Source organism: Chenopodium album, chromosome 2 (genome assembly GCF_948465745.1).
Source record: "Chenopodium album chromosome 2, dcCheAlbu1.1, whole genome shotgun sequence".
NCBI classification, from domain to species: domain Eukaryota; kingdom Viridiplantae; phylum Streptophyta; class Magnoliopsida; order Caryophyllales; family Amaranthaceae; genus Chenopodium; species Chenopodium album.
Window position 1 is genome coordinate 9,800,683 of NC_137835.1, and position 15,440 is coordinate 9,816,122.

The 15,440-nt window shown below is 33.3% G+C and overlaps 1 protein-coding gene and 1 pseudogene across 1 annotated transcript; both read left to right on the plus strand.

The window, feature by feature from the left end:
* Positions 1-608: 608 nt before the first annotated feature.
* On the plus strand, positions 609-3,166 carry LOC145568080 (uncharacterized; annotated as a pseudogene).
* Positions 3,167-8,817: 5,651 nt separating this feature from the next.
* On the plus strand, positions 8,818-10,419 carry LOC145568090 (transcription factor bHLH118-like). The gene is made up of 3 exons (XM_081627524.1): positions 8,818-9,219; positions 9,676-10,044; positions 10,357-10,419. Exons 1-3 carry the CDS (start codon positions 8,818-8,820, stop codon positions 10,417-10,419), a joined length of 834 nt encoding a protein of 277 aa, XP_081483650.1.
* The last annotated feature ends 5,021 nt before the right edge of the window (positions 10,420-15,440 follow it).

Below are 15,440 nucleotides of genomic sequence, written 5' to 3' on the forward strand. Positions count from 1 at the left end.
TTTCAATGGGAGAATTAAGTTTTCAATCCTTACCATTACTTCTCTTGATTTTCATTTATTATCAAACATTCAAACGGCTAATTTTTTCACCATTTATAAATTTCCAAACAAATTTTCTACAACTCCTACTCAAAATTATTTTTGGGAGAAAAAAAAATACGAATTTTCTGTTTTGGAATTTTGGTTGTGGAGTTGTCGACTTGTCGATAGCCTTAATTGCTGGGATTTGCCGATTTGGGATAGTTGGATTAATGGATTTCTAACCAAGGTATGCAATTTATAAATATATATGATTATTTGATTAATATGATCTAATTAAATTTCAGATTTTTGAGGAATTTGTAGAATTGAAGTAAAATTAACAATACTTTATGTTTTTTTTTTTACAGATTGAAATATACAAATTGTTCGATTTCTATTGTCAAGCAACAAATAGCAATTTTCAACGCAGGGTGCCTGAGTTTGACTGTGGTTTTTGATCGATATTGCTGGTCTCGGTGGTCTGCTGGACTTTTTAGGTTGTTTCTATCCTTTCAGAGTTTCAGCTCTTTTTTTTTTTTTAATTAAATTTATAACTTGTCTGATTACTGAATAATTATCATCTAATTATGCCTCCTATAACAAGAAAGTATAATTCTGGATATGAGAAGCGGAAGAAAAAGAAAAAATTAGAGGAATTAACTCAATCTCTAAGAGGGGGTTTTGATAAATTTCTGATAAAAGAGCCCCAAGGTTGTTCTGAAAATCCAATTGTTGAGGATGTTAATGTTGAAACTGTTAATATGGAGAATGAAAATTATGAACCTGAGAATGTTAGTGATGAGCCCATTGATAATCTTGTTCCTGAAGTTGGTCATGATGATGGTTTCAATAATGTTCTTGATAATGAAAATGATGATTTGCAAGATAATGCTAATGACAATGTAGAAGAAGCAAATGAATCTGACTTTTTGTTTGACATATTTGATCCTAGAAATTGGGATGCTCTTGATTCTAGAATGATAGATATAATAGTGACAAAAGGTCCTAAAAGAGATTTTTCAATTGTGAAGGGCCCTAAAGATAAATTCTCTAGATGCTTTACGGCTAATTTGTATACTAGAGTTTTATCAAATGGGGAAAAATGTGATAGAGATTGGCTTGTCTATTCTAAAGAACTTGATAGAGTATTTTGTTTTTGTTGTAAAGTCTTTAAAAAAGGGATTGGTAGAGGCCTATTAACAAACGAGGGCTTTGGTGATTGGGCACATGTTGGTGAGAGGCTTAGGGAGCATGAGACGGGCATGGAACATGTTAAGAATATGACCACTTGGTATGAGTTGCGTCTAAGGCTCCAAAAGAATGAAACTATTGATAAAACTGTTCAAAATTTGATTGAGAAAGAAAAGGAGCATTGGAAAAAGGTTTTGAAAAGAATTATATCTATAGTTAAATTCCTTGCTAAACATACTTTGGCCTTTCGTGGTACTAATGAAAAATTGTATCAAGATAACAATGGCAATTTTTTGGGTTTAATTGAAATGCTAGCAGAGTTTGATCCCATTATCCAAGAACGTGTTAGGCGTATTACAAATGATGAAATTCACGTTCATTATCTTGGACATAGAATCCAAAATGAGCTAATACTTTTGCTTGCTTCTGCCATCAAAACAGAAATCATTAAAAAAAATCAAACAAGCAAAGTATTTCTCAATTATACTTGATTGTACACTCGATATTAGTCACCAAGAGCAAATTTGATAATTAGATATGTGGATGTGTCTTCAAACTCTGTTAGCATTGAAGAATCCTTTTTAGGATTTTTAAATGTGAATGATACAACTGGCCAAGGACTTTTTAATGTTTTGCAAAATGAGTTGAAAAATCTTGATCTTGACATATTTGATGTGAGGGGACAAGGTTATGATAATGGATCAAATATGAAAGGAAAACATCAAGGTGTGCAAAAAATATTTTTAGACTTAAACCCGAGAGCCTTTTATACTCCTTGTGGTTGTCATAGTTTAAATTTGGCATTGTGTGATATGGCTAACTCATGCTCTAAAGCAAGAGATTTTTTTTTGGAGTTATTCAACGCATTTACACAATCTTTACCAATTCTACAAAACGATGGGACATTTTGAAAGATAATGTAAAAGGTTTGACACCAAAACCTTTGTCATCCACTCGATGGGAGAGCCACGTAGAAAGTGTCAAAGCTATCAAATATCAATTGGCTGATTTTAGAGAGGCTTTACTTGAATTGTCAGAAAAAGATCTTGATTCAAAAATTCAACGTGAAGCTAAATCCTTAGCAACTAATGAGCTTGGTGATTTTGAATTCTTGATGGCAATAGTCATTTGGTTTGATATTTTATCTGTGATAAATAATGTTAGTAAAATATTGCAATCAAATGATATGTTTATTGATGTTGCTATGGGAAAAATAAAAGGACTGATTTCATTTTTCAAAGAGTACAGGGAAACTGGTTTTCACAAGGCAATGGATATTGCTAAGCTAATTGCTATTGAATTGGATGTTGATCCAATATTCCCTCAAAGACGTATAATTAGGAGAAAAAAGCAGGTGGATGATAGCAATACTCCATCAGTGGAGTTATCTAGAGAGGATTCTTTTAGAATTAATTATTTTCTTTATCTTGTTGACCAAGCTGTTGTTTCTCTAAACAATAGATTTGAGCAATATCAAGAGTATGAACGTATATTTGGTTTTATGTTTAGCTCTCACAGGTTGCAATCATTGGATGAGGCAATGTTGAAGTCATGTTGCAGTCATCTGGAACTTGCTTTGAAGTATAATGAGCAATCTGATATTAGTGGGAATGATTTGTTTGTGGAGCTAAAGCTATTAAGAGATATATTGCCTGATGAAAAAGAAAGACCTATTGATATATTAAAGTTTTTGAAAGGTTTAGACTGTTTTCCTAATACAACTATTGCGTATAGAATTTTATTAACTATACCTGTGACTGTTGCTTCTGCAGAAAGAAGCTTTTCTAAATTGAAGCTGCTGAAAACGTACCTGCGATCTACTATGCTACAAGAAAGGCTTAATGGATTAGCATTAATAGCGATTGAAAACGATCTTTTGGAGACGATACAATATGAAGACTTGGTTGATGAATTTGCTTCCAAAAGTGTTAGAAGAAAAGCTCTTTTTAAATAACTTATCTTTAAGGTTTAGATTAGTATGAAGTTGTATAAGATGCTGTTAAATTGTTTATTATTCAAATAATAGTCTAAATACATAAGATTTCTTTTATAAAGTATATATATATATATATATATATATATATATATATATATATATATATATATATATATATATATATATATATATATATATATATATATATATATATATATATATATATATATATATATATATATATATCCTTGTAATATGATATTATTTTTGATATAATATTTAAGTATTATAATTTTTTTTCCGTTAGGGCCCCATTTTATAGTTTAGAACAGGGCCCCGAAATTTAACGGGACGGCCCTGTACTTTGAATAATTTCATTTTTATATTAGACTCTTTAAAAGACTTATTCGTATTAATTTTTTTAACGTGAGTAAATAATAAATTAGAAACTGTGATAATTATAATTTATTCTACATTATAATGCATGTATATATGTATTATATATAAATTAAGATTATTATATAGAGCATGAATTAATTCTAGCTAAAATGGTAATACATGTGGTTTCCGATCCTTTCAATGTGGTTTGAGGTTCAAATTTCTTTGCATGCATTTTTAATTATGATCATTGAATGACGATGTGGCATGAACCTAAAGGTTGTTGAATGATGATGTGGTGCTATACCGGTGTAAGAATGGATACACGTGGTACATACACACATTTATGGATGCCTTTTAATTAACACATAGTAGAGATTAGTGACTGTTTTTAAAATCAAACGATAATTGCCGACGAAATTTAAGACGAGCATCCTTCACACCATCCCTCTGACTCTGTTACTCTCCCCATTCTCTTTCTCTCTCAACCATCCTTCTCTTTCTTTCTCCGCACATTCCTCTATGAGAAAATACAAGTTTATCTACATGACATTTATAAATAAGTCAACACATTTTTTTTATTAAATGTAGGCCCCACATATAATGATGTACTCCGTATTTACAAAAATATTACAAAAAAAATGCCACTAGACCATATTTTGTTAATTATGATAGATTAGGGCTTCCTTTTCGGCTCTTCTCCTCTTTTTCTCTCTCTACCATTCTCCATCTTTTGTATCTTAACATTCCCCTCTTTCTCTCTCTATATTATGGCAAATGAAGGAAAGCATATCCAGTTTCCAAAAAAAAAAAAAAAAAAGAGAAGAAAGAAAAAACTTATCTAACTATTAGACTATAGAAAACTAAATTGCTTATAATTAATTACTTAACTCATAAATTAAATAACCAACTTAAATCCAAAAGTGAAATTGGTCTAGTAGTCCAAACTAAATCGAACAAAAATTTCATACTGTCTCCAAATTATATTATGATTTAAATGAAACTATTCCATCAAATGAAAATCTCATGTTCGTCACGCCTACTAACCAATTGGTGAATGGTCATAATATATTAGTTTTATATAGTGGGATTTGTCGTATGATAGTGATATAACATCAAACAATCACAAATTAATTAATGTTTATATAATATGTGCATATCATATAAATGAATGTTTATTTTTACGTCCTTGTTGAAAGCATATTGTTGATCTTAAGTTTTGATGATGACTCAAGGAACCTAAGCAAACCCATAGGAGCTTTAACTTTTGTCTATTAGCTTTGATGTATTGACAAGTTTTATATGCAACGAAGTTCTAGAGTTAGAATGGAGCATGGAACAAGTCTAAAGGATGAGCTATGGACAAGCATAGAAGACAATCAAAAGCCAAGTTCCTTGAGTGAGGAACTGAAGCTCCAGAGTCGAAGCTTCACTGTGTTCCAAGGAGTCTATTGTATCTTTATTATTTATTTTAGGCTTCTTGTATATATGTTAAGTACATTGTTAATTGATAGGATTTAAGTGGATTTAATTTCAGTTTATAAAGATTTTATTTTTCCTTTCTTTAACAAATATTTAATTTTATTTCAGAAAAATATCTTTTAAGTAAAAATATCTTATTTATTAAAAGATTTTCTGTTCTGATTTTATCCTAACATTTTGGAAAATCTGACTTGGTAAAACTATTTTTTAAAACGGCTTTTACTTGGTAAAGGAGGTTGAGAAAATATAGGAACCACTTCCTTACTGTGCGCTTCAGCTTGCTGCCCAAGCATCCACGAACTGCACTTCCTTATTTCATGGAAGTTGTGGTATAGTGGGAGCTAAGGAAAACGTAAGGTTTTCAACTGCTTTCCTCCTGTATAAATAGGATTAGTTTTCTGTTTTGAAAAGTACACTTGAGCATTACAATTCTTAGCTTTTCTAAAAGAGTCAAAAATCCACTTAAGTCCTTGAGTGTCTTTGTACTTAGCATCTTAGGAGTTTTATCTTGAGTTGTATTGGGGTAGAGTTTGGGTAAACTCTAGAGTGTGTAATTGCTTGAGCGAAGCAAGGAGAAAGAGAGAGATTCGAGAGCTTAACTGATTGAGGGATCAGTTGAGGGGGAACTTAAGTTCGTTGAGGAACTTGAGTTTAGAGTCTTAATTTTTAATAGGTTGTTTGCCCTATTATTATTAAGAGTTGAGTTTAAAATCCCTTGTGGTCGTGGTTTTTCTTCTTGATTAGGGCCAAGAAGTTTTCCACATAAAATCTCTCTTGCACTTTAAAGTTTTTGTTTAAGTTTCTTTAAGAATTCCGCAAAAATTACCCCAGTTCCTCCACAATACAATTCACCCCCCCTCTTGTATTGTTCATTCGAGTCAACAAAAGCAAAGCAATAGACAATTGAATTCAATCACAAATTCACAAGCATAACACGAGCGAGACAACATTGTTACTTTATGACATTTTTTCAACAAATGGCAGCCCCTAATTTTACGTACTATTTATGCAAGTATTGCTGATATAATTTGCTATATTTTTCTAAAAAAAATATATAATTTGCTATATTTAAACATGTGATTAAATGAATCTGAAGAGATTATTGGCTTTATTGTAATTAAGCACGTTAAAAGCCTTCCGCTTTTTCTACGCTAGCTAAACTGAGAAACCAATATAAAAGTATTGTAATTGACTAATTGAGCAATGAGCATGTTTGAAATTTAAAGTTAATTATGCTTGGCTTTTATTTTCTTGATCTAAGGCAATTTCAAATCTCTCCAACTTGCATTTTTCATATAATCAACGGGCTCAATACCTTTTAGGAGTGTTAATGGCCATAATCATACTTTTATAATATCATGATAAATCTTAACTTTTAAGTAGGAATTACACTAAGCAAAACTGTTGAGCCCATGAAAAAACCCACATGTGAGTGGTGTGTTGTCCCACATTGATTGAGTTTATAAGTAAGAATTTGTATTGGGATGTGTACTGTATCCCACATTGAAGAAATAAAAAAGTTGTGTCCACTTTATAAGGCTAAGGGGCTACTCCCCTCATTGCCATATGGTTTTGAGATAGAACCTCCTTGATCGTATAAAGTGGACAGTTATGTCGGGTGTAGCCTTGGTTCGTTAATAAAAAACTTTTCATAATAAGAAGAGAGTTTGACAACACAATGTCAAAAAAAAAAAAAAAAAAGGGGAAGAAAGAAAGTCAGCTCTTTATTGTTCTAGATAGGGGCCTTGTTTGGCAAATGACTATTAGCGGTTGGCTGTTTATAATGGCTTTTGAAATTGGCTGTTTAAGATGGCTGTTTATAAAAGTGTTTGGTAAATTAATTGTTTGTTGTTGGCTGTTTATTAGATAATTTGTGGGCCAACAAAAAAGCTACTCAAAGCAGCTTTTTCATTTTGGTCTAAAAATAAGCTTTTTCGCGGACTAAAAAGCCAATTACCAAACACATTTTTTGGCTGTTTGACCACCTAAAAAAGCCAAAAACTAACCAAAAAGCCATTAAAAAGGCAATTACCAAACATGGCCAGGATAATTAGGGATGTCAATGGGGCGGGTACAACTTAAAATCCACCCCGCCCCATCATCCATGGCAGATATGGTTTTTATCCCCATCCCCGCCCCACCACCCGCCAAACCAAGATCCATGCGGGGATGGGGCGGGTCTCCCACTTGACCTGCCCCACTGAATCCCTAAGGATAATAGTCTCAACTCTCAAGTCACATGTGGGTTAACTTAATCAATTTAGAAAAAAGTTTTTTTTTTTATATGACAATTAAAAAAAGTCTAGATTCAATCCTTGAGATAGTTTGTTACTTTACCTTTTTTTTTTTTCAGATCTAATCAGTTCAAATAAGTTAAGTTCGGAAAAAATAGGTTTTAATAAGGACTACCGTACGAAGTACAAATTACTATGAACATATATAAGTTTAGAAAAATGTTGTCCATCAATCATAAACAACCAGAACCCTAAAGTAACATAAAAGAAAAATATAGTTGGAACTCTTAAAAGATTGGGACTATTGGTACCCAGGTAGAAAGCTAGATAACCCAAGGAATAATAGAAATTTCTTCACATATTATCAACATTAAGGGGCCGTTTGGTTGGGGTTAATCATCAAAGGGAATGGAAATCAACTGCCCTCATTCCCTTTGTTGTTTGTTAGACCATTTTTCCCATTCCCTTCACCCTATTCATTCCCCAAATCCCTCTAACTTCATTCCCCACCCCCTAGGTATTTTCATTTCCATTCCCTACCCACCTTCACACCACCACCGGAAAACCAACCCACCTTCATACCTGACCACCGCCGCCCCTCCCCCGACCACCGCCGCCCCTCCCTCGACCCTCGTCGCCCTCCCCTCCCTCGCAAAAACATCCCACATCCCCCGCAAAACCCTAGAAACCCCTCCCTATCCCCGTAAAACCGCCGCCCAGCCCTCCCACCACTCTCGAAACCTTAGCGGCTAGGGTTTCGAGGGTAGTGGGAGGGCTGGACGGCGGTTTTACGGGGATAAGGAGGGGTTTCCAGGGTTTTGCAGGGGTTGTGGGATGTTTTTGCGGGGGAGGGGAAATGTGTGAGGGCGCGAGGAGCGGAAGGGAGGTGCGGCGGTGGTCGGCGAGTGGTGGAGGAGGCAAGGCGGTGGTCGACGAGTGGTGGAGGAGGCTCGGCAAGTGATGGAGTGGCTGGGTGGTGGCTGGAAATTGTGGGAAGTGAAGCAATGTGGTGGTGGTGTGGTTGGACTGGTGGCTGTGTTTCCTTTGTTATTCAAAACAAACAACACCCCAAATTTGGGGGATTTTCATTCTATTACGATTCTTTTCTTTTGTTCATTCCATTATGATTACCCTTTGCGAACCAAATGGCCCCTAAGAATAGTGAAGTAGTCTTACACACATAGCTAGGGTTGTGATGAGCTCACTATTAAGAGCTAGAACTAATCAGTGTGGCTTAAGTTTCTTTATTTTTGCCATTATTAATAATCCCATAAAGAATCACTCCAACTTTCTACTTACTTCATAAAAAATTATAATACGTATGATCTTTTTGTCTATCTTGCATCTAAAACACATTCCAAAATCCAAAGTAGGATAATATTATATTGAGCTAGATACTATATATGCATTATTAATCGTCCTCAATTATTTGAATTATTATTCCAAACATTTATATATACATTAAATTAAAATCACTATAAATTGCTATATATCACGAAACCTTAAACAAAAATCCCAAGAACAAAACTAATTTACTTCTAGACTTTATCAACCTCGTACTAATAATAATAATCCATGGACCACAATCCTCCAACTTCATCGAATCCCTTCGATTATGATTCAATTTCACTAGATGATGAGCTAATGCAGCTTATCAGTAACGCTTTTCCACAAACCCCTCAAAATTATGATGTTTCAGCTTTGTTAACTACAACAGAGAATCAAGCTCAATATAGTCATGATAATTTACTGACTATTAGTAACTCATTTCAAGCTTCAACTCAACTACCTCAACATAATAATGTTGTGGAGTTCAACTTTGCCACAGCCCCCGCCCCGGCCCCAGCTCCAGCCCCGAGTAAGGATGAGGCCGGGAAGAAGAAAGCGAAGGCCGTGGAAATTGAGCGAAAGAGGAGGCATGATATGTCCTCCCTCTACCAAGAACTTCGGTCGTTACTACCTCCTGCGCTTATTAAGGTTAGTACTACTTTGTACCTCGTATAATTATTGTAAGTGGACCAATTCAACCAAAATCTTAAGCTGATGGTTGAAAGTGGGGGTAGATGAGATTCTAATCCGTATGCTTTGTGTCACGCTGACTCTGATATCATGTTAGTGGACCAACGCAACCAAAAGCTTAAGATAATAATGACCCAGAAATATGTTTATACTCTATTACTTATATTACTCTTTCCATTTCAATTTGACAATCTCATTTTGACTTTACACAGTTTTTGAAATGTACCTTTGACTATCAATATCTTAATTGTTAATCGACCTAAGGTTTTGCATTAATTTGACCATTGTTTTGTCTGTAATTGCTTTGTTACAATGTTAGAAAATTTAGCCTCTATATACTAGCTTATCGATTTAAGATTGAGTAAGGCCGTATTTTGCTAATGTATGTGTTGCATTGTCCGATCGATGTAGCAGAAGAAGCGGTCGATTTCGGATCTCTTGCAAGTGACAACAAACCATATAAACAGTATGGAGGAGGGAATAAAAGCACTAAATGATAAAAGAGATGAATTATTGAAAATGACATCAGGTGCTGGAATAAGTTCAAGCAGTAGTAGCACTTCTAAACGGCAGCAAAGTCATCATGTGACAGTAAAACCTTGTAAAGATGGACTAATTGAAGTTATTGTTCGTACAAGTGCATTGGATGACGACGATCGTGAAAATAACAGAGGTTTTCGCCTTTCGAAAATGCTCCGTGTACTTGGTGAAGAAGGGCTAAATGTGATCAACTGTGTTTCATCAAGAATTGGCAGTAATTTGGTTCACACCATACAAGCACAGGTAATATATATATACTTCATATATTGCCCTCTTCATCCCCATAAAACTGCCCCATAAGAATATTAAATATTATCTCCGATTTTTATTATTTGCAACTTTGGAATATTAATATCTCACATATAATACCCTAAAGTTAAAAAAAATAAAAATTGGAGGTAGTATATGCTACGTATTTTATTACTGATTTAAGACATGTTTTAGGCATCATTAAAAGTTTTATAGATAAGTTTTTTTAAGGACAAAGAAATTACTCCGTGTATATATTATTTGTATATGTAGTTGATCTAATTATGAGTAACTTTGTTCCTACAGGTTGACGATGGGAGAGGCTTTGATCTATGTCTACTGCGGCAGACATTGACTGATCACTCATGAATTATAAATTAGTAAAATTAATAAAATCATATATTCGCATATTATATTGTACTTATTATAATATAAGAGTATATGGCTTAATTTTCTTGGTGTAATTATTTTTTTAATCTATTTTAAGAGGCATTTTAGCATATTTTGTAAGGATGACAAAGACTTGGACGAATTGATTGAGAGTAGGTAAAATAACAAGTATTTCCCCCGGCCTCTTCCTTAATTAATGTACTTTTTTATTTGTTATAGTCTTATAGAGTGGATCATTATGCAACCCACTAGATTAGATCATTAGAGTATAAATAAGTAATTAAATATCAAATACTTCTTCCTTTTTCAAAAGGTTTAAAGGTTATGCCTCAATAGTCAACACTCCCCCTCATATGTAAGATCGCTTAGTAAATTTTGTCATATATAATGTTTTATAGGCTAGAGTGCATTTTTTTCACTCCCCTTCACATGGATAAGTTGGCCTAATAGTGTATGTAGTAGTGTACTTCATTAAGCCATTAAAGGTTCTAACAGTAGGCCTGATTCTAATATATACCATATTAAATTCGGGCATGGGCTACACCTTCACCAAAAGAGAAAGTCACTTTACAAGCAGTTTAAGGATGTTAGTTCCGTCCCAAAATCTATGTAATAACAAGGAAAATAGCCCCTTTTAGCCTTATAAAATATAGTGTTTTATTCTCCCATACATTGTTTTATTCTCCCATACAACTTTATATCAATGTGAGACACTCACATGTATTATATTGTTTGCAAGACTATGCCAACATATAACCTTGTATTTAATTTGAACTTCTGAACTTATTGGAAATAAGGTGATTTGAATATTGTATGAATTTGATTATTTTTGTTCATTTTATATTCACATATTCTAAAAAATAAAACTAAAAAAGATTTAATAAGTATGAGACAAATAAGATTAAATAAGGGTTAATATTTAATAAGGGTTACTAAATTTCAAATTATAGTTTAAATTTTAGACACACACACACTTATTTTCTTTGTATTTGGCTCTGCCTCTCTTGAATAAAAAAATATATATATACACACACACTAACAGTGAAGTATAACTCAAACAGTTAGAGCTTCCCTTTAATTATCGAGACCAAGACTTTTTCATTGATTTTGATTTTACTCAACTCGTTTAAAGAAGGAAACTTTTATGAATAAAGCCTAATTTAATTTCCTTTAATTTACTTTTATCTATATCGTATTCAAGGTAATTATTGATTTAGGATAACTTTACAACAAATGTACACATGTAGTTTTTCATCGTTTGTGCCTACCCGTATTTCCTAAATATTAATGACATTACTTTCCAAGATATTTCATATTTTAAAGGAAATTTTACAAAAACCTCTTTATATATTTTTTTTTTCGAAATCAAACCTTAATTAATTTTTTTTCTTTTCAAAATCATCTTTCTGCTATAAATATGGTGTTTGACCTCTTTTTTGGCGTTGACTACCCCAATCCACCCACAAAACCACCTCCCTCCTTAGCCCCACCCACAAAATCACCCTTTCACGGTATTGACCACCCTAATTCCACCTCTTTCACGGTGTAGATCACCCTCCTCTATAGTCCTAGCCACCCTTCTCCCCTCCACTGTTGGTGTCGGCACCCTTAGCTGCACCCCTCAAACCCTAAAATTTACACTCGAACCAACCTAAAGCCAGTATTTGCGGGGTGGTGGAAAGGAGGGGGTTCGATTTCGTTGGTGGGGATGAGGAGGGGAGGCGCGTAATTTCAACTCAAAAAAATGTGTGGAAAAATGTAAATCGAAGCCCTAATCTCACAATTATACAACGAATATTTGCGGAATTAATTCAAGAACAAACCAAGATCGAAAAAAATCTCTAGAAATTAGAGAGGCTTTGATACCATGTTTAAGTGAAGAAAGATGTGGAGAAAATCACTACAAGAAAATAACCTTTTCGTAGCGATTATTTTAACCTTTAGTATCGATTGTAATTGCAACAAAAAGCTTTCCCAACGAATGGTCCATACAATATCCCCCGTTGCCTTAGCCTTTAGTAGTGGTTTTCAATATCGCTGGGGTTGGCCTCAATAATCGATACGAAAAACTACATCAAATCGTGGTGATTATTGTAGCGATTACAATCGCTATAAATGTTTAACTCATTTTCTTCAAAAAAAAAACATGCGTATGATCTTTACAAGATTCGAACATGAAACCTCATACTCTTATATTAAATGTTTTACCAATAAGATATGACATATTTTATGTATTCTTTGTCAAACAATATTTATATATCTAGTGTTGAAAAGGCTTTTCGTATCGATTTTTAGGATTTAGTGGCGATTGTAAATGATACGATTTCTCAAAATTATATAAATGTGTAAAAATAGTGTGGATATGTATTATTATGCTTTCCGTATCGATTTTATATGGGAAAACCATGGTGATTGTAAAAATGATACGACATCCTTAATTATTTCACAAACATACTTGCATATTGTAGCGATTGAACAATCGCTACGAAATAATTGCTACGAAAAATGATTTTTCTTGTAGTGTAAACGGCTTGGCCTTGTATTGATATCAATCACATATATATATATAAAATACAAAGTGGAGAGTGAGGGATAGCTCAAGTGGTTAGAGTTTTTCTTCCAATTACGGAAAATTTTGGGCCGATTCTCACCCTGCCCTTGTAGCTCTCTTAAAAAATTAAAAATAATAATAATAATAATAATAATAATAATAATAATAATAATAATAATAATAATAATAATAATAATAATAATAATAAAAAATAAAACCCTAACATGCATAAAACTCCTAACACGATAAACTTACCAAATATGCAATATTAACAAATATAACCAAACCAGCTCTAATATACTCCAATCCCTACTCCTCCGTATGTAACTGATGTGAAAATTAAATTAAGATTAAGCTTGACCACTGATTTCAACATATTATTCTTCGCAGCTCGTCTTGTGTGCGGCCGGCCACACCGTGTGACCACTTAAAGTAACCCCTATAACATTGATTAAGTAACCCCTGTAATACCAATCAAGTAACCCCTATAACAATGACCGAGTAACTCTATAACAATGATGAAGTAACCCTTTTAACACTGATCAAGTAACCCCCATTACACTAGCAAAGTAACCCCTATAGTGGTTGACCACACGGTGTGGCCAGCCACATATAAGACTTTGTGTATTCTTTGATTCCAGCGAATTTGACCAACAAACGTGATAGTTGATTACGTCAACAATTCGGTAAATTTACATTAATTTTATGAATTCCCTTAAATTTTTAATTTTTATTTTACATTATTTGGTGAGTTGTTTGTTTTATTAAAGTGTGGCTGATTTATTTCAATCCATATCTTAGTACAAAAATTGGGTGATAATTTAGAACAAAATTTATGGAGTAGTAATTTTTTTTTGATCTGAAACAAAATTGGGTGATAATTTAGAACAAAATTTATTGATGATCTGAAACAAAGGCCCAACACTTTAGAACAAAATTTATGGAGTAGTAATTTTTATTTTTTTTGAAGGAATATTTTTTTTCTTCTTCTTATATGAAATCTTTTTATGAAATAAAATATGAAATAAAACATGAAAAAAAATAAATAAATTTAAGGGGATGATAATAATTTGGGTATTGTACTATGTTGCATTGTGATATTAACTCTGAAAACTTGTATCAAAAATTTGTACAATCGCAACACAAAATAATTTAATCCATATCGGTTAGTATTGGTGGTTTTTAATTTTGTTTTTTTGGTTGTAAAAAATGTTCGTTATATTGATTATTATGTATTGTGTTGTAGGGACTAGGGATGGCTCTTTCCTTGCACCAACATAGTATGTATCCAAGTATAGACAAAATTGCAACCATTTTAAAGAAAAGGTATGTAAATTCTTCTTTTAATTATTCAATTTATAGTTTGTTATTAACTTATTTTAATAATAGGATAATTAAGGAATAACAAATTCTACATATTCTGCCCGTAAAAAAATATTTTAAATTATCATAATGATTATTTATCATTCAATTTTTTAAAGATATTTTTCAATGCAAATATAATGTAATATTAATTTGCAGAATGTTAAGGGCAGGAAAAAGGTCAAGTGGAGTTTTAAAAGAAAATATTGGAGATTCAATTCCCGAAGATTTGTTAACGGAAATTTTGTCAAGGTTGCCTGTTAAAACTCTATTGCAGTTTAAAGTTATTTGCAAATCATGGTATGCTATTATCAAGAGCCCTAATTTCATTACAAAGCATCTAAAAAATTACTATAGAAACAACGATGATTGTTGCGACTGTCTTATAGCTCAATTTAAAATTGCTCGATTTCCAATTACTCAAGCAAATGAACTTGATAATTATGCGTTATTGTTAGATTATGAAGCACCAAAAGTTTTATTAGCATATGAAAAATTATGTACTCCTATGGCGTTTAGTAATACGTACATATGTGGTCCGTGCGATGGATTATATTATTATTGGTGTAGGTTTAAGAAGGATGATGGTCGTTATCTTTGGAACCCAACACTCAATGAGTATAAAAAGTTGCCTTCTCTATTTGAGAGCCCTAATTTTCCATCTTATTATGAGTGTCCCAAGTATTGTGAGTATTATGGATTTGGATACGATCCTCTAGCTAAGGATTACAAGGTAATAATTATCAAGAATTGCATTGATTCAAGAATATATAAAGATTGGAGTAGTACTTCTTCGGAACATAGGAAGTTTTCTACATCGATTTTTATCTACTCTTTACGGAATGATTCATGGAGACATTGGGGTGAATTGAATGGAAAATATTATGTGGAACCGTCAATTTGTTACATCTTTGTGAATGATAGTGCTTAGAGCTGGGCATGGGCCGGGTCAGCACGCGGGCGGCCCGGGCACGGCACGAGGATGGCCCGGCACGGCACGGCCCGACGGCAGGCCCGGCCCGGCACGATGGCACGCCCCTCGTGCCTCGTGCGGGCTGCGGTGAAAAAAAACCCAAAAGTGGCCCGG

What these genes read in the sequence shown, in the direction of transcription:
- LOC145568090 (XM_081627524.1), top strand. Translation starts at nt 8,818, where the DNA reads ATGGACCACAATCCTCCAACTTCATCGAATCCCTTCGATTATGATTCA. An exon ending in TACCTCCTGCGCTTATTAAG is followed by an intron (nt 9,220 to 9,675) that starts GTTAGTACTACT and finishes TCGATGTAGCAG; the next exon opens with AAGAAGCGGTCGATTTCGGA. An exon ending in TTCACACCATACAAGCACAG is followed by an intron (nt 10,045 to 10,356) that starts GTAATATATATA and finishes TTGTTCCTACAG; the next exon opens with GTTGACGATGGGAGAGGCTT.